At 43.7% G+C, this 24665-nt stretch overlaps 1 protein-coding gene across 1 annotated transcript in view; it reads left to right on the top strand.

Annotated features, from left to right (window-relative positions):
* The window catches only part of ITPR2 (inositol 1,4,5-trisphosphate receptor type 2), a 324515-nt gene that overhangs the window by 86536 nt on the left and 213314 nt on the right, over window positions 1–24665 (top strand). Inside the window, exons 10-16 of the mRNA XM_075898795.2 lie at window positions 4027–4071; window positions 15328–15479; window positions 17110–17209; window positions 17384–17544; window positions 20725–20866; window positions 21610–21771; window positions 22743–22915. Of these exons, the coding sequence (XP_075754910.2) occupies window positions 4027–4071; window positions 15328–15479; window positions 17110–17209; window positions 17384–17544; window positions 20725–20866; window positions 21610–21771; window positions 22743–22915 (935 nt within the window). The remainder of the gene's footprint in view (window positions 1–4026; window positions 4072–15327; window positions 15480–17109; window positions 17210–17383; window positions 17545–20724; window positions 20867–21609; window positions 21772–22742; window positions 22916–24665) is intronic.

Here is a 24665-nt window from a genome sequence, read left to right as displayed (position 1 = left end):
CTATCCTGATCTGTTCAACGTCTTTTCTAAGGAGTGCCTTCAATCCAGTTCTCCTTCAGCCAGGAAGAGAAACGAAGGCTCATTTAAAAAAAAACAACCCTCTAAAATAAAAGGCTTTAAGAATTTAAACCTACTTCCAAGGAAGATTGTCTAGAGTGTCGTATTTATTGGTGATCAGTCAGGAACTATTGCCAAACACTTCAAGGATGTTGCATGAATCTGTTTAGGTATATACACACAACCAACAGTTGTCCAGCAAGTTCATATAATAGCAAAAGTCCTGTTGAATGTGTGCAAAAGTCCTTTGGATTTATTGAAATCTAATCAGTGTACTGTTAACAGAGAGCAAAGCAAAACTAATGAGGATGAAAGATTTGGGAAGTGCATTTTTTTTGTATTTTTAGCATGTTGCTCCTGTTGCTTGGGTACAGTATTAACGAGTTTGAGATCTAATCAAATGGAAACTGCTTTATGTTTGAATTATCTCCTTTTATATTTTGTCTGTCAGTGTTTCCATTAAAAAGCCTGTTTTTCACCCAGCCATTAAAATGCTCTTTGAGTTGAAATTTGGTGACTTTTTTTTTCCTGGATAGACATTTTAAATGTTCTTTGCTTTTGAAACAAAATTTAGTTAAAACCAGTACGGCTTTTTATCTTCTCTTTAATTAAGAAGCATCTAAAAATAGCCTTTTCAGGCATTTGTACTATATTCTCTGATCTTTAAAAGCAACTTATTTTCTTAATGTGAAAATTCCAAGCGATTCATCCACAATATAAATTGAATGATGTAATTTAAATTGCTGCATGTAAAATCTATGTTATGACAGAGAGAAGATCTTTTCCTTTCTATGGAGAAGCCCCTATAGGTCTTATACAACATGCTTGGGCATAGTATTAGATGTTTTTCTGAGCAGATGAAGTGTGCAGGAAAATGATCATGTGGTTAAGGTTCTGGGTTGGAATTCAGAATATCAATTCCTGACTCTGAAACAGACTTCCTCTGTGATCTTGGGCGTGTCACTTTAAGACGCATTGTTTCTGATTCAGTTCTCCATTTGTAAAATGGGTCTAATAACACCCTTTCCCTTTTCCTTTCCTTTCTCGATCTGTCTTACCTATTCAGAATGTAAGGCTTTTTGGGCAGGAATGGTCTCTTACTGTGCGTTTGTAACAGTGCCTAGTACAGCAGCTCCGATCTCATCTGGAGCCCAAGGTGCTCCCACAACACGAATGATAAGCCCTCGGATAGGCTGTCACTTTGTGAAAGCGTGTGCTAGTATAGGCTATCAACAAGAGTCAAACATGGAAACTTCAGCATCAACATACAGCTCTTTTCAACTGGAGCTAAGCTCCCATTCTTTACATGGACTAGCCACTAGAGTGAGACTTGTCACACTTAGCCAGCATGTTACGTAAGACATACAAAAGTCTCAGTCTGCATACTTAACGCTCAGTGGAGGACACTTCACCAGATACTGATCTAGTGAATTCTGCTTCAGTGAAATTCCTTTTAAATTGTATGGTCTGTGAGTTGATGAGAGTCTTTATGGGGTGCAGAGCATACACACCCTCTCTTTTCCTTTTGATTTTCATCCACTAACCACCCTCAAAGCTCTCATCTCCCTGCAGTTTCAGCTTCCTGGTGAACTAGAAATGATACAGCTGTACTTCATCCACTGCATGAGAATCTGGTGATGACAGGTGGGCTAGGTGTTGTGTACGGATGGGCCTGGTGAAAATGCGATTGCTTGCCAACATGCAGAATCTGCCCCGTGTGTGTGCATAACATACATGGTGATTCCACTAGCTCTGAGCTTGCAGGAGTCGCTGTACACTGCAGCTTTCCTTATGGTTGCTTGGTTAACCTCTTCATTCGAGTGTGGAATGGGAACCAGGATATGCCCTTATAAGATGACTGCTCCGTAGTTACTTGTGCATTGGCTGGGTCAGTGTTTACATATGGAATTGAGGTGGCATAAAGCATGCCACATAATAAAACATGTTCTCTAGACTCTCTTAACCAGCTTTTCAATAATTGGAGGTTTGAAGTCTGGACTGTTACTTTGTGAAACTCTCCCCTGTCCTCCACCCTGCCACCCACCTGCCATTAGCTAAAAATGCCCAAATCTCAATTTGTTGAAATAGAAGCAGTGGTGGCCTGGTATGGTTGAGTTTTCTGTCTTAGAGAAGGAATTGTTGGAAACATACTACATCTACTCTTAAAAAGTAGCACACAGTGAAGCTGTTATAATAATGATTTGTTCAGCCCCTCTGATCTGAGCTAGGTAAATTCACAATCCATGGTTGTCATACTGTATATTGGCTGCGTATTCCTCCTTGTGCTGGCTGTTTGGTTGAAATCCAGTGCTGGATGCTAAAATAACACTGCAACTCTAACAAATCCGTTGACCTGAAAAAGCCTGAAGGATGACTTAGCACAAGTAGGATCCATTTTATTTCTGTTTTCATATTTATAGTCTAAATATTTCCACAGATAGTCTGGATTTCTAAAATAATGAAGTATTTTTATTAGCATTCTATATACAATATTCCTATTGTTTGAGGAACTGTGAAAGTGTTTTATGTAAATTGGAAAGAGGAATGTGAAGCATTAAGACTTTATCTGAATATATTTTTGTGGCGATTGTTATTTCTGGTAGTGGTAAGAATACTATAATTTAAGAAAGCCCCTCATTTTTTTTCAAGTCTTTTGTCTTTGTTTAGTCCCAAAATGAATTATTTTGAACAGTTAAACATAACCCATTCAGTTATTTTGAACAAAATAAGTAGGGAAATAATTTACTAGGCTTTATTGTTTCTATAAATGCCTAATTTTTCTGTGCAGAAGTAACTCAAAAATGGCAAAATTGAAGGCCACAATCCTGCAGCATGGTCTACTACTACACCCATGGGGAGCCCAATAAATATCAATAAGATACTATTTGTTGGCACTACTTGGCTTTTCTTTTTTTGTGTTATCAGCAGAGCTGTTAACTTAAGTTCTGATTGTAGGATCAAATTCTGCCCCCAGTTATACCTGTGCACTTCTATTGAAGACCATGGAGTTTGCCTGGGTGTATCAAAGCAGAATGTGGCTTGAGAGCATATATTGATCCTTGAAGTGGATCAAGCAGGGGGAATGTATCTTGACCTTGGGAATCAGGTTGTGTTTTCATAACTGGCATTTAAACATTCTTAAATAATCTTATTTTGAGCTCCTTGGGGGGCAGCAACCATCTTATCATTCTGTGTTTGTACAACATCTAGCACAGTGGAGTCCTGGTCGCTGACTGGGCTTCTAGCCTCTACCACAATACGAACAATAAGTAATTGTTCTTTAACATTTGATTTGGAGTAAATGTGAGCGAATTAACTTGGATCCACTGTTTTTACTTTATCTGGTGTGGCTCAGAATGTGAGTAACCCCCCTCAGGACAAAATATCAAAACAGATGGTATCACTGTACACCCAAGCTTCTTGCACCACTTTGTAATAGTTTAATGCATTAAGTCTGATGGCCCTACAGTGATGTCAGTAAGTGTTTTCAATCTCCAATATTAATGGATAATCTGAGTTACATAGCAGTTAAACCCTTGTGCACTTGGCTGTGTCTTCGCTATGTGTTTTGCTCTCTCTGTAAAATCCTAATGGAGGCAATGCACTATAGTATTATCTCAGTGGAGTTAGTCAAGGGCAACCCCAAATGGAAGATGAAGTGTTGACTTTGACTAACTATATGGCGATAAAAATTACCTGTGCTTTGTCTCCACTAGGATTTTACAAAGTCAACTCAGGATAGTTAGTACTGATTCAATGGAAAAACACCACTTTTTTTGCAGTGAAGATGCAGCTAGTGGAACTGAATCCTGAAATTTTGGTTTGCAGATGCTAGCTTCAACCACTGAGCCTTGCTTGGTTGGTCATAGACCAATATATTTAATGGGTAACTGAGCCAAAACTTGCTAAGCATAAAATCAGTCTAAATATGATTAAACAAAGTTTTCTAATAAATGGTTTATTTTTCAGCTTAATCCACATTATCCAGATGGCAGTGCTGAAGGAAAGGTCATGGTAAGTGGAATGCTTCCTTTAAATGTATTTCAGGATGTTTTGTTGTAGTATCAATTAATACAAAGTGTCAGGCCTGGGTAGAAGGAACATTTTTATTTTACTTGCATATAAAACACAAATTATGCATACTCTTAATGTCTCGTGATAGCCCATCAGGGTGCTAGGTGGTGTAATTCATTAAAGATCATGAAGTGCTTTGAAATCTTTGAGTGGAAAGTCCTATAGAAAGAACTGCGGGAAGTGGTGGTGGTATTTGTCTATTCACCTTTTCTTTAAGGCCACGATATTGTTTCAGTTGTCCATAAAGTAGGCAGGAAGGGAAAAAGAGAAGAAGAGGGTCACAGAGTGCTGGAAAGAACTTATCAGCACTTTTGATTACTATAGTCTCTATTAGGGTAGCTTTCCTGCTGCTTTGAATTCTGCTACCACCAAGAAATATTGTTAGGTAAAGTTTTCTCTTAAGCTGTGTCTAGATTACATCCCTCTTTCGACAGAGGGATGTGAATTAGGCACTTTGAAATGGCAAACGAAGCTGGGATTTGAATTTCTCATGCTTCATTTGCATAATCATGTTATGGCACTCTTTCGAAAAAGTGCTATTTCGAAAGTAAAACCGTGCTCTAAACCTGAGGTTTACAGGATCTTTTGAAAAACCTTTTTGAAAGAACCCTGTCTAGACCAGGGTTTTACTTCCAAAATAGTGCTTTTTCAAAAGAGCGCCATAATGTGATTATGCAAATGAAGTGCAGGACATTCAAATCCCAGCTTCATTTGCAATTTTGAAGTGCCTAATTTACATCCCTCTGTTGAAAGGGATGTAATCTAGATGTACCCACAGGGTATGTCTATACTGCACGCTTATTTTGAAATGAGCTATTCTAGAATGGTTATTCCAAAATAGCTTATTTTGAAATAGCACATCTACACTGCAGGGAAGCCTCAAAATTAGTCCAAGGTAGGCTTCCATAATGTAGACGTGCTATCTCTATTTAGAGCCCCAGTAGGTACTGGGGAGGAATAACTTAGAATGGCCCTGGAAAAGGGCTATTTCGAAATAACAGCAGTGGAGCGACTACACATGCCTTATTTTGGAAACGGCATTATGCCTCATAGAATGAGGTTTACAGATTTTGGAATAAGCCGTCTTATTTTGAAATTATTTTGAAATAATGGAATGGCTGTGTAGATGCTCACATTATCTCAAAATAATGGTGCAGTGTAGACACACCCTTTCTTAAGAGAAAATATGTATGTTTGCAAATCACTACTGGAATACTGTTACATCTCTATATTATATTGGGGACTGAGTTCTTCAGGGATTGGTAATGGATCTACAGAGTGTTTTATGTCTAAATTGCTTGGCTAAATCATGTGTCACAACGGCATGTACCAGCTGGTAATTGGTTTTAACCAGTCGATACTGTCTGGTGGTTGCATATGTGACATTAATTGGTTGTCTAAATTCTTCTTAAAGTAGACAGATTTCTACATTGCTCTTTAGCACTGGGCTCTTCAGCAGAGAGATCAAGGACAAAATAAAGTTGGTATTTGTCAAGTTTGGAATATGTCTGTTCTGTGATCTGTACAGCTCTGGGTACAATGTTCCTGTCCAGAAAGAGCCGACAGTGAAACACTTAATCCAGTGCATGAATGACAAAGTCAGTGCAGCTGTTCATAGCAGTAAGTGTTTACTCCCAAAAGCGTTTGCAGGGTTGGACCCTTAGAAAGGGGCTTATAAGCTACTACATGGAGCAACGGGTCTGAGCTACTTTGGCAGCCCTAGAGATTTTTCTTTAGATCATAGTAAAGGCACATGAGAGAGTGTCAATAGTCCTACCCCGGCCAAAGAACCACACACAGACAATGTCTATACTGCAATCCTATACTTTTGGTTGATCATTCCAGATGACTTGGTCTCACAGGACAGGGGCTTAGTGTCTGTTCAATTGTGGTGTAGGTCCTTGGGTTGGTGTCCGGGCTCTAGGAAGCTCCCAGGGTTCAGGCAGCTGTCCAAGCCCAAACAGTTACATCACAGTTAAATAGCTCCTTGGTTGGAGATCCATGAACCCAAGTTAGTTGACGCGGGCCAGCTGTGGGTTTTTAATTGCAGTGTAGACATACCTGCTGCGGCCTACTCTTGCCTGGAATTTAAAGCTGTGACACATCAGTTAGCTAGTTCAAGCTGAACAACAACTTCTAAAACTCTAATCAAGGCAAAGCAAGTTGTATGTTGGCACATGCCAAGGAGGTGGAGTTAAAGCCTATTGAGAATCTTTGTTACCAACCAGCCAAATATTCAAAATAGTAAGTCAGTTCTGTTCTGCTCCTCTGCTCCAAATCATGTGACTGAATTAAACTGCAGACTTCTAAAAATAGATATGGGGATCTTTTTATTTGCCCCCTACTTTTTAAGCCTTTAGGGATGGTTTTTTTTCAAGCTTTCTTTTTCCATAGAAACTTTTAAGAACAATTGTTGAAGGTCTCACGAAATCACATGACTCCAGGAGCTGGCGTGTTTAATATCAAAAGCTGTCAGGATTGATATACTAATCAGACATAAACCTCAACCTATAATCACTCCTAGGATTTTCTTCCAGGACCTCCTCTGTCCTAATTCCCTTCCTTTTATATATAAGTTGGAGCTAGTTGCCCCCATTCTGCTAACCTGATTTAGAAGTAACTTCTTTTAATTTTAGTGCAGGATGCTAACAAGCTACTGTTACTTAAGAGACTAATGTGCAAGATTTTCCATTATGCTATCCAGTTACAGAGGAATAGTATTGTCGATTCTCATGATTTTATTCTGAATCCTGTGATTAGTGTTTTTTCAAAGCCATAACTCCTGCAGTTGAGAAGTTTATTAAAACAAAAGCAACCTTCCTTTTTGTGAAAAGCCTAAAATGTGAACCAAGTATACCCTAAATGCACAAAACCCTAGGGCTACGTCTACACTGCAAGCTTCTTGCTCAAGAACTGTTTTGCGCAAGAGGTCTTGTGCAAAAGGTCTTGCACAAGAGCGCGTCCACACTGCTATGTGCTTTTGCGCAAGAGCATCTTTGGCAGTGTGGATGCTTTCTTGCACAAGAAAGCTCTGATGGCCATTTTAGCCATAGGGGTTTCTTGCGCAAGAAACCCCTATTGCCTGTCCACACTGCCCTCTTGCGCAAGAGGGCTTAATCCTTGTGAGGAGAGGAATAACTCTTGTGCAAAAAGCCCTCTGTTCCGACGTTTTACTGTAAATTTACTTGCGCAAGAACGCACATGCAGTGTAGACGCACCACAAGTTTTTGCACAGAAAAAGCTATTATTGTGCAAAAACCCTGTGGTGTAGACATAGCCTAATAAAAAGAACTCCATTTTTAAAAAAACAAAATCTCATGTTTTTTAAGCAAACATCATTACTTTTTGGGTTTGGGTCATGATTTTTTTAGTGCTTGCTATTGATGAAGTTGGCACGGGGGTGCCTGCTCTGTTGCTTCCCAGGCTGTAGCTTCTTAAATAAAGTTAGACGTCTGTGGTGTGCAGGGTTGTCAGTTTGGAAGCTTGTTCCAATGTGTATAAAAAACACCCAAGAATTAATTCACTCCCCGTTCCATGCAATATTGGGGTTCATTTTCCATTGAATGTTTCCAGTGCTCCGATAGCTAGAGCTCTACACTTGTGACAAATTAACACTTCCTTTGCAAAGTAGACACCTCATTCCCATTGAAATCCAATGGAACTGGGCACATATTTTTCTTAAGACGGGTCGGCAACCATTTCAAATCAAAGAGCCAAACTACATCAAAATTCAGAACAAATAGTCAACAAAGAGCTATATAAGAATACCCATTTGCATGACTGAAAATATATAAGTTAATAGTATTGATAATTGACATAATGATTAATGAGAACACAAATGAAACATTGTACTCCCAGACTTTATTTAATGGGACTTCTGCTGCTGCATCTTTTCACACAGTTCTTCAAAGTTTACATTATAACTGGTCAAATCCAACATCATGCATGCATTCAGTCTGTCTTCTGTCAATCTTAGGGCAGGGTGTAGGGATGTAGGGGTGCAGGAGTCTGAGCTGGGGTATAGGATAGGCTCATGGCAGGGTGTTTGGGTATTTGATGTGCTCGGCACAAGATTGGGATGTGTGGGGGTGCAGGAGTCTGTGTTGGGGTATATGATGGGCTCAGGGCACAGGGTTGGGATGTGTGTGTGTGGGGGGGAGAGGGTGCAGGAGTGTTATGACAGACTTAGGATATGAGGTACAGAAGTCTGGGTTGGGGTTTCTGAGAGGCTCAGGGAGGGGGCTATGGGGTAGGGTGTGTGCAGGGGGTTCAGGAGTGTTATGATGCTGCTGCAAGATGGGGGCTGAGCCCCAATTTGGGGCTTGTTGGCCAGGCTTAATTTTTAAATAAAGTAAAATGTTATGTCCAACACAAAAGGTTTCAACATTGTCTTTATTTATGGCAGGGGTGGGGAACCTTTTTGGGGTCAGGCTCCTAAGTGAGCCATATATGGCTTGCTAGCAATAGGTTGCCGACCCCTGTCTTAAGATAAAATTTTCTAAGGGTATGTCTACACTACCCTTCTAATTCAAAATAGGAGGGTAATGTAGGCATACCGCAATTGCAAATGAAGCCCGGGATTTGAATTTCCCGGGCTTCATTTGCATAAAGCCGGCCGGCGCCATTTTTAAATGCCGGCAGTTCGAACCCCGTGCCGCGCGGCTACACGCGGCACGGAGTAGCTAGTTCGGATTAGGTTTCCTAATCCGAACTAGCTGTACTCCTCGGGAAGCTGTACTCCTCGGGAAGCCTAATCCGAACTAGCTACTCCGTGCCGCGTGTAGCCGCGCGGCACGGGGTTCGAACTGCCGGCATTTAAAAATGGCGCCGGCCGGCTTTATGCAAATGAAGCCCGGGAAATTCAAATCCCGGGCTTCATTTGCAATTGCGGTATGCCTACATTACCCTCCTATTTTGAATTAGGAGGGTAGTGTAGACATACCCTAAGACACTTAGGCGTCTTAAGTCCCATTTTTCAAAAAGTGAACCTGGCACTTAAGAGTGTAAGTATTACAGTAGGATTTAGTCTCTTAAGGGCTGAATTCACTTTTGAAATGGGATTTGGGTCATTTTCTAAAAATTTACCTGTAGTCTCTTTTGAATATCCTGCTAAATTTGCCTAGTGAAAGAGGGGTTTACAAACCCTGTTTTAGTTTTTGGTAATATTTGGCCGTACAATAAATAGGTCAATGTTTGTTACATATTTTCCCCTCCAAATCCCAAGAGACTGTTTAACATGAAGGCCTACCTGTAATTTAAAAGCCTTTGTTAAATGCTGCCTTCTCTAGCGTTTGAAGATTAGAAGATTATAATGTCTAGTCCATCAAAAACTCAATGCTGTATGTTAATAGCTCCCATTTCAATTCACAATTGGTGTATTGTGCTGCAAAAAAGTCTGTTATTTCCAATCCCACAAATGTGCAGCATCCACAGGGACACCATAAACATTGGGGAAAATGTCAGGAACAGCTGGGAACCTGGCATTCATTAATTACTTCCCCTTAAAAGGCTGCTGCCTTTGGAAGGGTAGCCTCCCTCTCTCACAAATGAACCTTTGAGATACCAAATACTTAGGGTTAGTGCTAACTGGCATTTACTGTTGTTGTGACTTCTTGGAGGTGATAAATATTTATTTACATTTTGCTTGAATAAACAGGGCATTGCTGCTATGGGACCAGAAGGCCAGATGCTCAGCTTGTGTAGTTTGGCTCTACATCAGTTGAGGATCCGACCCACAGAGTGTTTTCTTTCATACATAATTCCCAGGTGGACTTTTTAAAAAAATACTGCGGCACTAAAGGCTTTTTCTTTTTGGCTTCCAGCAACCAAGCTTGTTTAAAAAATACTCTTAATTAAAATTTCATTATGTGCAATGCAAGTTGTCTGGCTTAAACAAGTGGAGCAGTATTTTCAAAGGCTCAGCTAGGAATTAATTTGGTAATAAATAATCCAAAAAGCACAATTTAAAAATGAGTGTCTTCAGCTTTAAAATGGTAGTGTCTGTGTGCGTCTGTAAAGCCAGCAGTCAGACCACTTGAGAGGTTTTGCACTCGCCGTGAGAGAGAGAGAGAGAAAGAGAAACACACATGGATGCCAGCACTTTATTATTATTCTGCTGTTGCACACAGGTCTGAATCAGCTCTGAAAACGCATACATTGTTTCTTACAGAATGTCTCTGGCTCCTAACAACCGAATTGCAACGTGATGTCTCTGCTGAAAATGGGATGACTCACAAATGAGTCAATAGCGAAGGTGTTATAGGAGGCTAACTGCTGTGCTGTGTGCCCGGGTTCAGTAAAATGCAGGCGCAAGGGTGGCCATTAATTTACTCTACTCGTTTTTCATATGGAATTTTTTAACTCTTCTAACCTAAAGAGTTCTGGTCACATGACTGCCGTATGAAAATGCTAGTTTTAGAAGAACCTGCTAAACTGGGTTAACACATTGAGATCCTTTGTTGTGCTGGATTTAACAGCCATTTTCAGAAATCTGGCTGTTAAATTGAATTTCTACTGAAGTCTGTAGGGTATTCATCCAGGAATAGGGCATCATCCCTGTCTGCCTCTATGCCACAGGAGGTGGCTTTACCAATCGGAATTGGAGAGTGGGTTTGCATTTTGAAAGAAATGATCTTCCAGGTCTGTCCCATTTTTTACACTGTTCTGTGCAGTTAAAATGAATGGCTCACCATAAGTAAAGCCACATGCAGGTTTTCTGAATTTCTGGTATAATAGGCTCTGGAGATAGGATGTAATTGAACAGTGGGAACTCTCAAGACCCGGGGTGGCTCATAGTTACTAGCAAACTATGCTAGTGGCTGTGATGTAGAGTAGTCTAGTGAGCACTTGGAAATATCTAGGCATTGGGAAGGACGAGTCTGATTTTTTGCCTGATTTATATTATCTCTGGCTAGACTACAGCTCCAGTTTACATTAAACTTCAACCTCACAACAGAAACAGACATTGCATGTTTTAGGAAATTCCTTCCTATATAGTATGATGTGTCGTGCCAATGATGGTAGTCCATTAGCTATGAAATGTTCTGCATTATCTAGGGTATTTGATTTATGTGTGATTTGCTGACATGTACATGTCATCTAGGTTTTGTGCTGCTGCTTTTTTTCAGATTGCATGCATGACAGTGTTGTCCATTGGTTAGGAGCACAAACTCCTTGCCATCCATGACCTCCTCATCTTTCACTCCTCCCGTCGCTCTGTACTCAGTGAAACTTGGATCCCCTCAGATGCTGCCTCGGAAGCTGCTCTCTTGTCTCACACCTCACACCACACTTTTAAAAAACAAACAAGCAAACTAAAAACACCCTAGCAAGGTGTTGAGCTTTTCTTACTCCCCATTTGATGCTTACGTTCCCTCAATTTTCCAATCACTGTCTGCTTTTGAATGGCACGCTACATGGATTTCCTCTCTCTTACCCATCTGTCTGGCTAACTCGGATCACTCCTGCTAGTGACTCTTTAAATATCCTTTATCATGGGCATCCAGTATGCTAGGCGGGGAAGTGACAGCCTTCCCAAACAGCTGGCCAGGCCCCTGCTGTAGGCATTCTGGGGGCAGCATGTTGCTACTCCCAGTGCCCACCCCCCCCCCCATGCTCCAGGGCTGGAGAAGCTGGGGCTGACGCTCTCCTCCCTCCCCATACTCTGGGGCCGGGAAGGCTGGGGACATGCGCATCCAACGCCCACATTCCTTATGCTCTGGGATGGGGAGTCTGGGGCATGCGCATCCACCTGCCTTCCTCCTCTTCGCATGGTGGTGGAGGGTGGTTGGCACACTGCCCCACTTCCCCGTGGGGGAGAGTGGGTCAGGGAGGCAGCTTGTCTCCTGTTGGGGTCAGAGCCTCAGCAGAAGGGGTAGGGCTGGGGACGTGCCTCCAACCACCCCTGTTTATATTCTTACTTATCCAGGCTGCCACTGTTTCTTTCTCAGGTCCACGCCCTTTTCTCCAGAGCCTGCTGCAGATTCTAGCCATTTTATATCTTCGGTATTGTCTTCTGTTTCTCCCTACACATTTCACCACCACCTCACCTCCAATCCTTTTAAAACAGAGATGGTAAGATCACCTTCCAGGCCTGTCCCTCTGATCACATCCCTACCCTCTCTGCATCCCATCTTCCTCTCCCTCTTTTCATTGCATTTAGATTGAGCTTTGTATCCTGACTTTGAAGGCCCTTCACAATTCTGCCCCTCCCTACCTGTTCACTTGTCTTTCATTGCAGCGATGACCACTTCATCTACTTATTTGCCAATTTCTCACTCGTACAAACCAGATAAAATGCCTTCTTCCGGGCTGCTCCTTGTGCATGAAATGCCATATCTGCACTGATTGATAACCCCCTGACAACACAGCAGGTACTGGGTGCCTCTGAGCAATGTGTAGTTACCGGAAGATTTCTGCTTGTTCCCATGGCCTCTTTTCCTTGTTTAAAGTAATGGGGTGAGGTGTGAGTTCTCAGGCTTGAGAGAAGAAGTGAATATTTAGCAAGCATTTGAAAATTTTCTTCTGCACTGGGCTATGAAGGGGAGCTAATTTTATCTGAACTAGTTAAATTATTCGCTAATTGTGATGGCTAATCAACAGGCTACGTCAGTAATCAAAGCACTGCCTGGATTATCTCCCATAGCATAGGTTTTTATCAAATAATGGATGCAAAACAAGTGTATCCTTTTTATGTTGCTTAGCACATTCCTTGCTTAGTGACACGCTATAAATCATCTTAATCACATTTCGGATCCACACTGTCTAATTTTTTTTGGCATTCTTGGCTCTGTTCTTTCTCACCATATATTGTGTGCACAATGTGCCAGGAATTGTTAATTTGAAGTGGATTGAATATCTTCGATAATATATGAAACGTAAAGGCTTGAAACTGCATCCTTAACTGGAATAGTAATCTTTACACACTCTAGAAGCCCCATTGACTTCTATGAGGCTAGAGGTGTTAACTGTAGATTTCCCCTTTCAGAAAGAATTTGCAGGCCCAGGCCCTGGGAACTTAGCATTTGGGGCCACATTTACAAAGGTGCAGATAGGCACGTAGTGGGGTATAGGTGCCTAAGTTCCATCACTTAAAAAACCTGGGCATGTATAGTCTTGAAGTACAGGCAGTCCCTGGGTTACGCGGATCCGACTTATGTCGGATCCGTACTTACGAAAGGGGCTTTTCTTGCCCTGAAGGATGCGGGCGGCGGGACCGCCCAGACGCGCTGCGGTCCCGCCGCCCGTGTCCTCCGGGGCGAAAAAAGCTGCTCCGCGTCTCCCTGGTCTGCTGGGGGGGACCCCCCTCAGCAGACCAGGGAGACACGGAGCAAAGCCGCGGAGGACCCGGCCCGCGGGACCACGGCGCATCTGGGGTGGGCCCGAGCAGACCAGGGAGACGCGGAGGACCCAGGCAGCGGGACCGCGGCGTGTCTCGGTCCCGCTGCCCGCATCTCCCTGGTCTGCTGGGGAGAGGGGCGCAGCTAGTGCGTCCCCCCCCCCCCCAGCAGACCAGGCTTTTCGCGGGACGCCTGTGGTAGAGCAGCTGGGGCGCTGCCGGTTGGTCCGTTTCAGCAGCGGCTGAATCAGGACGCCTGGGGCAGAGCAGCTGGGGTGCTGCTGGGTTGGTCCAGTAGCGCCGAGGAGCGGCACTACTGGAGCAACCCAGCAGCACCCCAGCTGCTCTGCCCCAGGCGTCCCCAAGTCAGCCGCTGCTGAAACAGTTTCAGCAGCAGCTGACTTGGGGATGCCTGGGATTCTTAAGTTGAATCTGTATGTAAGTCGGAACTGGCGTCCAGATTCAGCCGCTGTTGAAACTGATCAGCGGCTGATTCCAGGAAGCCCGGGGCAGAGCAACTCTGCCTCGGCTTCCTGTAGTCAGCCGCTGGTCAGTTTCAGCAGTGGCTGAATCTGGACGCCAGTTCCGACTTACATACAGATTCAACTTAAGAGCAAACCTACAGTCCCTATCTTGTACATAACCCAGGGTAATGATTGAAATCTGCTGCAAAGGCAATTCAGGGAAGCTGTTAACTATAAGTGTAGTTAAAAGCTCTGGAATTGATTACCAAGGGAGTCTGTCTTAAAATCTCCATTGCTGGGGATTGTACAGTGATGTTTACCTTGTGTTGCCCATTACTTCTGTTTGCGTCCCCTTCCCTTGGGGCTGGGACTGGGGTTATGGGATAGAAGAGACACAGGCAGGGGTATGGGGATTGAGGCAGCTGGACCCTGCCCATTGATTCTAGGGCCTGTTTCTGTAAGGCTGTGTCTACGCTGCAGAGAAAAGTTGGAAAAAATATGCAAATTGCAAACCACAATTTGCGTATTTTTTTTCTGAAAAAGGCTTTTCCGAAATTTGGCCCGGCTATACTAGGCCAAATTTTGGAAAAAACCTCCTCTTTCAAAACATCCTTTATTCCTCTCGCTGAGAGGAATACAGGAATGCTGAAAGAACACGTCTGCTTTTTTGGAAACTGTTCTGAAAAAGCGGACATGTTCCCTGGATGCAGCAGAGCTTTTCTGGGAAACCTCCAGTATTCCAGAAAAGCTCTTCAGTCTAGACATAGCCTTAGCTATGGGCATCAATAGGATTTGAGAACACTCAGCATCAGGCAGGCTGGAGGCCCTAACATGTTGTCTGTTTACACTGAGCATTTGAATAGGGTCCAGCTGTCTGGCTGTGCCACTACCACTTCTTGCAGTGTCAGGTTGTGAACGGAGCAGCTGCCTTGGCCACTCTTAACAGGTGTAGTGCTATGATTATGACTGCTAATGGGAAAAGAGAACACTCTAAACACCAATTGAACTAATCTTTCTTTCTATACATTTCTTTTCCCCCATCCTTCCTTTGCTTTTATCTTTGCCCCCTGCAAACCAGTGCAGTGTAATTACATTGGGTAGGAGGCAAGGGTCTGCAACTACAGTAGGCTTCTGAAGTGCTGGTGTCATGTAATAGTGTACCTGGTATTGTCGTCTCTCAGTAGTGTGTGACCTGCTTCTGTTATAATGACTGTCTGAGACCCTGTGTCTATGGGGCAGATTGCATCCTCTGTGTTACTTGCTCCGAAGCTGGCCCTGACACACCCTCACTGGGATGTAAAAGCAAAATCCGGATGCATCACTTGTCCACAAGATAATTGGAGAATTTATAATAGGGCCCAGTGCAAGCAAATAACCCTTGTGCCTAATCAACAGAGAGACGGTGACCTTCCTGCTTCAAAGAAGAAACGCCAGGCAGGGGAGAAGATTATGTATACTTTGGTCTCTGTACCACATGGAAATGACATCGCATCTCTCTTTGAACTAGATGCCACCACTCTTCAGAGAGCTGATTGCCTGGTTCCAAGGTAAAAAAATAAAAATAAATAAATGCCGCATTGACAAGGTTTTCTCTCTAGCATTATGCTGGCGAGTAAAGTAGAAAAATCAAACATATTCTACTGTTATTCTCCAGTTGAAATCGAGGCGCATTTATAGATGAACAAGAGATGTATAAAACATGATCCTGCTGCTGTGATGGGATAAAATAATTATAAGAATAAAACAAGTGACTCTTAGAAGGGAGATTGTGAAGGTACGGGAACAGTGGGGTAAATTTGCACATGTGTAATGGAGAATAGGATTAGACCCGATATTTGAAAAAAAATGTACTGTTACTAAATCTGAGGAGTCCTTTGGCTGTGAATTTTGCCTTCTTTTTCATGCATGTATTGCCAATGCAGATCACTTTCTTGGGAGTGTCTTTGTTGTTCAAATACCTTGGATAAATAGTTTAAGATCTTACCTCAGGAATGAATTACCAGTATTTGAGATCTGAGCAATGTCACTTAATTGCATTGGGTCAGATAAGTTACAAGGTGAGTGTTTTTTTCAGTTCTGTGATTGAATGAACATGAAGTCATTTGGGGGCAAATTCTCCTGTGTCAGTTTAAAGCGTGGCTTGTGATGATATTTGTGTATGCAGCTTTGAAATTTGTTTTATGTGCTCATTTTCCCTAGCACAATTCACTTGCATGAATATTTACAGACTGTGAACACAAAAAGGAAGACTGCAAACTTGGCCAAAGTAAATTAATATAAAAAAGTAGAATGAATAATCACTGACAATTTTTTGCATTAATTGCTCATCTCTAGTTCCTAACACTACCGCAAACAGAAAGAATTAAAAAATAATCTAACTTATGCTGTTTGTGCACTTGAGTCTCAGCTTATGACTGATATTGTAAGTCATTGCTCATGTGAGCAATCTTACTGAAGTCTAGCTTACTTATGTGAGCAAGTGTTTGCAGGATCCAGCTATTAGATTAGACTGTTAATGTGTTGCTGTTTATTTGAACAGTCATTTCTGCAGAAGACTGTTCACATAAAAAACAAAACATGTTTTTTCATACTTTGAAATTTATGGAATTATTAGAAGACTTACCCAGCATTGTTCAGGTCCTCTCAGGGCAGTGGGCTCAAGCTGTGGGGAGTGTAGGAGTCAGGACAAAGTGTGGGGGGCTCAGCGTAGGAAGCTGAGGGTGTGAGGGGCACAGAAGTCAAGGTTGGGGGTGAGGAGGTAACCAAGGAAGGGGGTGCAGGAGTCAGACGGGGTGGGAGGTGTGAGGGGCTAAGGGAATGGGGTAGAGGTGACCAGAGGCTGCTCCGTGGGGTGGCAGTGGCTTCATGGCCTTCCTGCCAGCTTCTCCCTGGGGTCATGCAACCTGTTTGCTGCTCCCAAGGGCGGTGGTGCTTGCTGCTCCTCAGTGGTCATTCTGGAGTACAACTGTCCCTGCTATCACAGCCTTTTCTTTCCATTTGATGAGAACTAATCACATTCCATGCACATCTCTTTGTCCTGGCACAACCAAACCCTGACCTTGCTGAAAGTTTGTGTCCGCTCCTTCACATTCTCTCTCAATGTTCTGCACAAAAATGAAGTGTGTAGCTTCTGTCACTTTTTCTCCAGACATCTCATTTTCCTGTGCTTGTCTTTAGGAACTCTTATGTCCGGTTGAGGCACCTATGCACTAATACTTGGGTGACCAGCACTAGTATTCCTATCGATACTGAGGAAGAGAGGCCAGTGATGTTGAAGGTAAATATTGATACAAATCAACTAGCTTTCCAAAATCATCCCTATCATCGGCTGTGAATGATTTAATTTCTTGGATGATTAAGATCAGTCATAATAAAGAGGAAGTCTGAGGATTGCTCACCAAAATTAAGTGAAATTAAAAAGAACTGTTTAACAAAGAATTTACTGTTTCAGATTGGGACTTGCCAAACAAAAGAAGACAAGGAAGCTTTTGCCATCGTGTCAGTTCCCCTATCTGAGGTCAGAGACTTGGATTTTGCCAATGATGCCAACAAAGTTTTAGCATCCACTGTTAAAAAGCTGGAGAATGGAACAATAACACAAAATGAAAGGAGGTCAGTAAATGGTGGGTCCCCCGCCCCTAATCACTACCCTATAAAAATATGAATATGTTGGTACCCAAATACCACACAAATGGACGCACTGGTAAAATCTAGCTAGCTCGGTCAGAAGGCAAGTGAGGAAGACGGTTAGGGTACTAGCCAGGGATCTGAGACTGGTTGTGCCACAGGCTCCTTCTGTGACCGAAACAAGTCCCTGGGTCTCTCCTGTGGCCCAGATCTCTGTTGGTGTAATGGGGACAGCAGCATAACCCTATCTCACAGGAGGCTTGTGAGGATGGATGCATTAATGAGCATGAAGTGCTCAGATACCATGATAATGGGCTTTAAGATGATCTAAGATAGACGAAGAAGAAGGAGGGGGTGAAAGGAACTTAATGTTAATTTTTGTGATCAAATTTAAGCTTGTGTCAACTATTGAATGAAGAGGTTTTTGTGAAGAATAAATAGAACAGAAGGTTCAAGATTAGGTAGTTAGATTTATCCTAACAAAGTAAGGCATAATGGCCTAGGCATGGGTACTTAAAAAGCTGATAGGCACTTCTTCTCTGGCTCTGTTCCCTGATGCACAAAGTAACCAGGGTGTGACGTAACACTATTAGCCTTGTGGCCACGAGACTTCGCCATCATCATCGAGTAGTGGGGCTACTGATGGGATATAATGCTGGAAATATTTCATAGTGGTTTGATAGTGGGCATTATTTGTGTGTGTGTGATTTCTTGTGAAAGAGTAGCAGTCCTCATTCTTCCCTTCCCGTCCTTGACCTATAGAGGTAGGGATCCTGCCAACACCAAACTAGTTGCTCAGCCTTACATCCACATCCTTCACTTTGTGCTGCTTGGGGAGCACGCATGTACTGTCAGCGTTATTCTACTGACGCCAGGTTCCAAACAGATTGATGTATTCCTTGAGGTCTGCATATGGGCTGAGATTTTCAAGGTGGGCTAGGAGGTTTAGCCTATGGTTCATCTTGAGAGTGATGGAAGTTCTGTGCTTAAATCTTCTAAGCTCTCTCTCTCTTTCTCTCTTTTTTAAATCCCAGCTGAAGATTCACATGTCCTTAGACCTACAGTTTAGAAACCTGGGCCTAGGGTATATGTATTAGGCCAAATTCATCTGACAGTTTGGGGGAAGTGGGTTTAATTGCAGGCACAACCTACTCCTTGTTGAAAACTTATATTTTTCTTTTCTCTCCTTTCCTTGTGAGCTGGTCACAAACACCAAGTTTCAGTTACTGAGCCCTCATAGGATTTTGTTGGCTTTTTGCAGAGGTGCTCCTGGGGAGCCTGTAGCCCTTTTCAGAGCTATTTAGTAAAGTTGGGCCTATTCAATTAGAAATGGGAAGTTCCATCTATATAGGTTTTGCTATATGGATGTATAACTTAGAATTTCTGTCTGTCTCCTCCAGGATGGAGATGCCATTTTCCAGTACAGGTTGTACTTCCCTTAGCCAGGGCTTCCTGGTCTGGCAGCCTCTGTGATCCGGCATGGACCATGGATGTTCCTGGACCACAGAGCCCAGGAAAAGAGAGGTCTGGTGGTGGGGCAGGATCGCATTGGGGGGCACCGGCAACCCAGTATATGTGTGTAAGGGTGAAATGGGCGGCACAGCAGGGAATTTTGGCCCCAGCAATGGCCATGGTGCTCCAGCCCCAACAGTGGTCAGGGAGCTCCGGCCCCAGCTCTCCACCCCGCTTTGGCTGCGCAGCTCCAGCACTTGCTGCAGAGCCAGGCGGCTGCTGGGCTCTGCCCTGGCTGCACAGCTCCAGCCCTGGTTGTGGAGCGAGGTGGATGTGCAGCTCCAGCCCCAGCTGTGGAGCTTCAGCCATGGTGCTCCACCCTGGCTGTAGCAGAGCAGAGCTGGCAGCATCTAGAGAACCTCAGGGGACTGGGGCCCTAACCCAGTGCCAGCAAAGCTGGGGGAGGCGGGACCTTCCCTGGTCTGGCAAATCCCCTCGTTTGGGACCAGTCAGGTCTCAAGGGTGTCAGAGCAACAAGGTCCAACCTGTATTAGAAGTACCGCTCCCCTCACGACCATCCCGGGAGTGGGGGAGGGACCTGGGGCCCTGCCTCCACCCCTGCTCCACCCTACCCCAATCCTTCCTGCCCTCGCTCTGTACCTTCCTTGAAATCCCCTCCCCTGAGTGACATGAGCCAGGAGATTACCAGGGGGGCCTAGTGTGGGGTGGCAGCAGAGGTTGTGGGCCCCCCCACCATGGCAGCAGAGTGACCCAGCAGCCTCCTCCACTATGCCCCACCACCCTTGTCCAGCCTGCTGAACTCCGCTTCACTGCAGCAGTGGGAAGTGGAGTGCTCTGGGGCCAGCGCCACGGTGCTCTGCTTCCTGCTGTCACGGTGAAGCCGAGCCTAGAGGGCTGAGTAGGGGCAGGAGGTCGAAGCAGAGCTGGTACCCAGGTCGCGCTGGATTCTGTCGCCACTGTGAGTGTGGGGGCGTGACCCCTGCTGCTCCATGCCAGGCTCCCCAGGTTATTCCCCAGGTTCTTCTGGGCCCTGTGGGTTCCATCTATAGAACAGTTGAGGCAGCTGCCATGGGGCCCTTCAGAGTGAGATGTCTGGGGCAGCAGCTCCAAACCATCCGATGGATGGGACCCTTCTGTCTCCTCTTTTGGTGCTCTGTACCAATTCCCCTTTCCCTTAGCAGGGAGTGCAAGATGTGGTCTTTCAAATCTTTCTTCCCCTTCCTTTAATATCTGCTTGGTCACTAGGGGGTGCAGAATAGAAGGGGGATGCTTGCATGTTCTTCACTGTCTGCAGTGCATCCTTCCTAAAGTTCTTAGTGGTTACCTGAAAAAATTTAGCAAGGCTGCGTGTGAAAATACCTTGCTGGTGTCGCTGGTGTATTGAGTAATTACTTGTTCTGGAATACTGCCCATCAGTTGAACTTGCTTTCGGTTTTGTTGTGGTTGTTGAATACTTTGGTCAACATCGTTGGGATGGATTTAGGCCTCTGCTGATGCAAGGTCTTGAATCCTTAAGCACGTGTCAGGCTTGGCTTTGCAGTGATTGAGGTTCCATTGTACCACAAAAAACCTGTCATAAGATGTGTGGATTGTTAAAAAATAAATCCTAGTAAATGTGGAACTGTATAGTGAGGATTTCTTTACTGGTTCTAGGTTTGACCTGTATAGCAATGATTCCTCTTCCCATTCTAGGTTTGTAACCAAACTGTTAGAAGATCTCATTTTCTTTGTTGCTGATGTGCCTAATAATGGACAGGAAGTTCTGGATGTGTTGATCACCAAGCCAAACCGGGAAAGACAAAAACTAATGAGGGAACAAAATATATTGGCCCAGGTATGTTTTGGATATTATCCATTTGTTTATATATGTGCATGTGGGGAAGCTACTGAAGGAAGACGGTTGTTTGTTTAAAGAGGCTACTTCATCCTTTGGATTCATAGGTGTGAAATTAGCCACACAGGTCTCACCTATTGTCTAAATGAAAAAGAAAACCAATAATGAGGAGACTGTTGAATATAAATGACTATAGTTTGTTCTCAGTTATGCCTGTGTAATCTCACTGCATTACATGGCTATGAGAGAGTAAGTCTTGCTTAAATTGAAACAAATGTGATACTCGAGTCCCCAGTGCTGTAAATGAGTCCATCTTGTGAATCTCTGCATTCTCATGGAGCTGGAAGGATAAGATCTGTGCATATGTGAATTGGACTTAATATGCTATGTAAGTAGCTTCTTGAATAAACAATGGGGAAGAGGATGGAAAAGAAGAATGACAGAATGTTCTTCCCCTTTGACTGTAAATTGATCCAGAATTATTTGTAGTGATTTTTTCTGTGCTGTGTAGGTCCATGGAACAGTGTCATGTTAAAGCACAGTTTTTAATGTCTGGGATTGTCAGTATTCCACATTCAGTCCTATATAGCTAGAAAGAGTGGTGTGTCCTTTTTCTTAACTTGTTTTAAGGCACTCCTGTAATTTCTTTTTTAATATGAATTTGCATAGAAATGGCCAGCTACTGTCGACCAGAAATCTTGGTTTTGTTTGTTCTCACCCTCTGTGATTTTGATTCTGAACAGATATTTGGGATCCTCAAAGCTCCGTTTAAGGACAAAGGAGGAGAGGGATCAATGCTGAGACTTGAAGATCTAGGAGACCAGAGATATGCTCCCTACAAATACATGTTAAGACTATGTTACAGAGTCATCAGACATTCCCAGCAGGATTATAGGAAAAACCAGGTCAGTTGTAGCTAAAATTGTTTTCCCCTAAAATTGTTACATAATTGTATACTCTGGGCCTGCCCCTGCCCTTTGTACTTAATACAATGGGAATCCAAATACCAGTGAAACCACTCGTGTAATGCACTCGTGTGCATTCGTGTATAGGAAATCAATCATTAAAGTAGTGAAGACTTAGGCTGAACAAGGGTATTTTTGTTGTTTAGGAATTTTTACAGGAGACCAGTGATCAGCTTTGAAATGTTGTTTTTCTCGGCACATGCGCCATGCCATTTTTTCCTGTTTATAAGCTCCACAGGTTGAAGCATGAGAATGGAACTCCCAGTTTGTGGGTTTCTGCTGTATCACTATAAATATGCTCTTGGATTTCAGAGTAGACAGTGGAAAAGTTGGACTGATTTTTTTGAATTCTTCTCATTGCCAGATTTGTAAGCAAAGAGTAATAGTGGTCTCAGAAGCAGAACTGATTCGGTCAAGCTGCCCAACCTACCCCCACCAGGTGTCCTTTGAGTGGGAGAAAGTTCAGACCCACTCAGTCCAACAACACTTCTATGAACTAGAGTGGAGACTGGGTCATAGACTTTGCAGGCATGGGCCAGGAGAGGGGGGCTCAAAATAAGGTGTTGAAATGATGTGTCTGACTTGGGTGATGCCTTTCTACAGCCTTCCAAAATATTTCTTGTCTATAAAAACAAGAATATTCCTTCAAAAATAAAGTAAATGCCACCTTTTCCATTTATTTTATGTGTGTGGTTTTTAGGGGAGGGGAGAAGATTGTGGCTACCCTTAAGACAAGTGATTTTTTTTTCTTTGAGGACATGATTCAGTGATCCCAGATTCACGTCATGGTATTCCACTCGTAAGATGTGTGGTGAGAATTAGTTTGGAGAATCAATTGAGCTGATCCTAAAAGAGTTACTGCTTCTTACAGGCTATTGAACAGATCATTCTGAGGCTTTTTTATTTTTCAGGAATATATTGCTAAGAACTTCTGCATCATGCAGTCCCAGATAGGCTATGATATCCTGGCAGAAGACACTATCACAGCTTTGTTGCACAACAACAGAAAACTACTTGAGAAACACATCACATCTAAAGAAATAGAGACGTTTGTTAACTTACTCAGGAGAAATAGAGAACCAAGGTTTGAAGCAGTCCACATACCTTTCTTCTTCTGTATTGATACTTTTTATCTGTGAATCTGCCTGCTATTTACTGTTTCGTTATCTTTCTTTTATGCCTTACATTTTTCTTCCTCCTGGCAGACGAAAACTAAGCCATGACCCACCTTGTGTATAAATTGTTACAGTGGAGAGAACAGAAATGCCTGCAACTCTTGCTGCTTTCACTGCCATTTTCTGTACGAATATAAACTCCGTGGATTGTCTGATTGAAAAAAAGTGTCTTATTTTTTATTAGACTTCCAATTGTAAATACACAGTAATAATGCAAATGTGTTTAAAGCCATGTGTTGAGGGTCAAATTACTTTTATGGGGAGTAACTTATAGTACTGCTGTAAGCTGTTGTATTGCAGCATTAGAATTATTCTGCATATCACCTGCAGCTCTGTTCTCATTGCATCTCCCAAGCTAAGTGATGTTATTCTTGGTCAGTATTAGAAAGGGCTGCCATTTTGGTACTGAGCCAATTTCTTGGGTCATTGTTAGAAGGTGGTTGTTCCTTATTAAGGGTCTTATTGACCTAGTTTAATATCTTATATCATTATTTGTAAGAGGAAGAGTCTTAATTTGATTGACTGACTAAATTCATTGTTTGAATACAGCAACTTCACTTATGTGTAAACCTTTAGTGCAAAAATAAGTTCTGCTTTAAAAATACGTCTTACAGAACAGTTCAGAAAAGCCACTATTAGCAGATAGTGCTGTGAGGCAGGCCTTAATCATGTGAAATGTCCCCCAGAATTTCCTAGCAGGGTGACCCAACGGTCAGAGTCTCTAACTTGCCCCTATTGAACTGTGCTGCCCAGCAAATAGTCCCAATCTATAACTTGCCCCTTCTTGTGGGGCAACATGACCCAATGGTTAGAGTCTATACCAGGCGTGGGCAAATTTTTTTTGAAGTGGCCCCGGGCCGCCCCCAGAAGGGGGCGGGGCCAGGATGCTTCTGGGCTTCCCTGCCCCCACTCCAATCATGGTCTGGGGGTGGGGGAGCCCCTTTTCCCCCCCTTTCCACTAAGCACCCATGTCCCAGGCAGGGTGGGAAGAGGCTTTGCATGCTCCCCCACCCCCAGGTCAATCAGAGCTTGGGGGCAGAGGAGCGCATGAAGCTTCCTCCACCCTGCTCCTGCTCTGTGAGGAGCACGTGGCCCTTAAAAAAGTGCTGCGTTCTCCTAGCAGGGTGGGGGGTAGGGTGGAGGAAACTTTGTGTGCTCCTCCCTCCCCCAGGCCAATCAGGGTTTGGGGGCAGGGGAGCGCATGAAGTCTCCTGCCCTGCTAGGAGTATGCGGCACTTCAAAGTGCTATGTGCTCCTGCCAGGGCAGAGGAAACTTCATGCGCTTCCCCTACCCCCAGGTCCGAATTGGTCTGGGGGCAGGAGAGCGGCAGAGCCTCCGCGGGCTGGATCAACCCACTTGGCGAGCCGGATCCTGCCCACGGAGTCCCTTTTGCCCACTCCTGGTCTATACCTTGCCCCTGTTTGCAGGGCATTACAATTCAACAGTCCCAATCAACAACTCACCCCTCTTCATTGGGGTAGTGTGACTCAATGTTCACAGTCTATAATTTGTCCATATTCATGGGACAGTGCCTTCCATGGTCCCCGACAGTAAATTGCCTCCCTCGCCTTGGGAGGGAGGAGTGTGATGCAACCTACTGGGCATCTGGATGAAACTTCACCTCCCCTCCTTTGTCTGGGATCTGGCTGCTTCTGCTG

The sequence above is a fragment of the Pelodiscus sinensis genome, chromosome 1 (genome assembly GCF_052426305.1).
Source record: "Pelodiscus sinensis isolate ZL-2025 chromosome 1, ASM5242630v1, whole genome shotgun sequence".
NCBI classification, from domain to species: domain Eukaryota; kingdom Metazoa; phylum Chordata; order Testudines; family Trionychidae; genus Pelodiscus; species Pelodiscus sinensis.
This window is presented reverse-complemented; position numbering and strand designations above follow the sequence as displayed.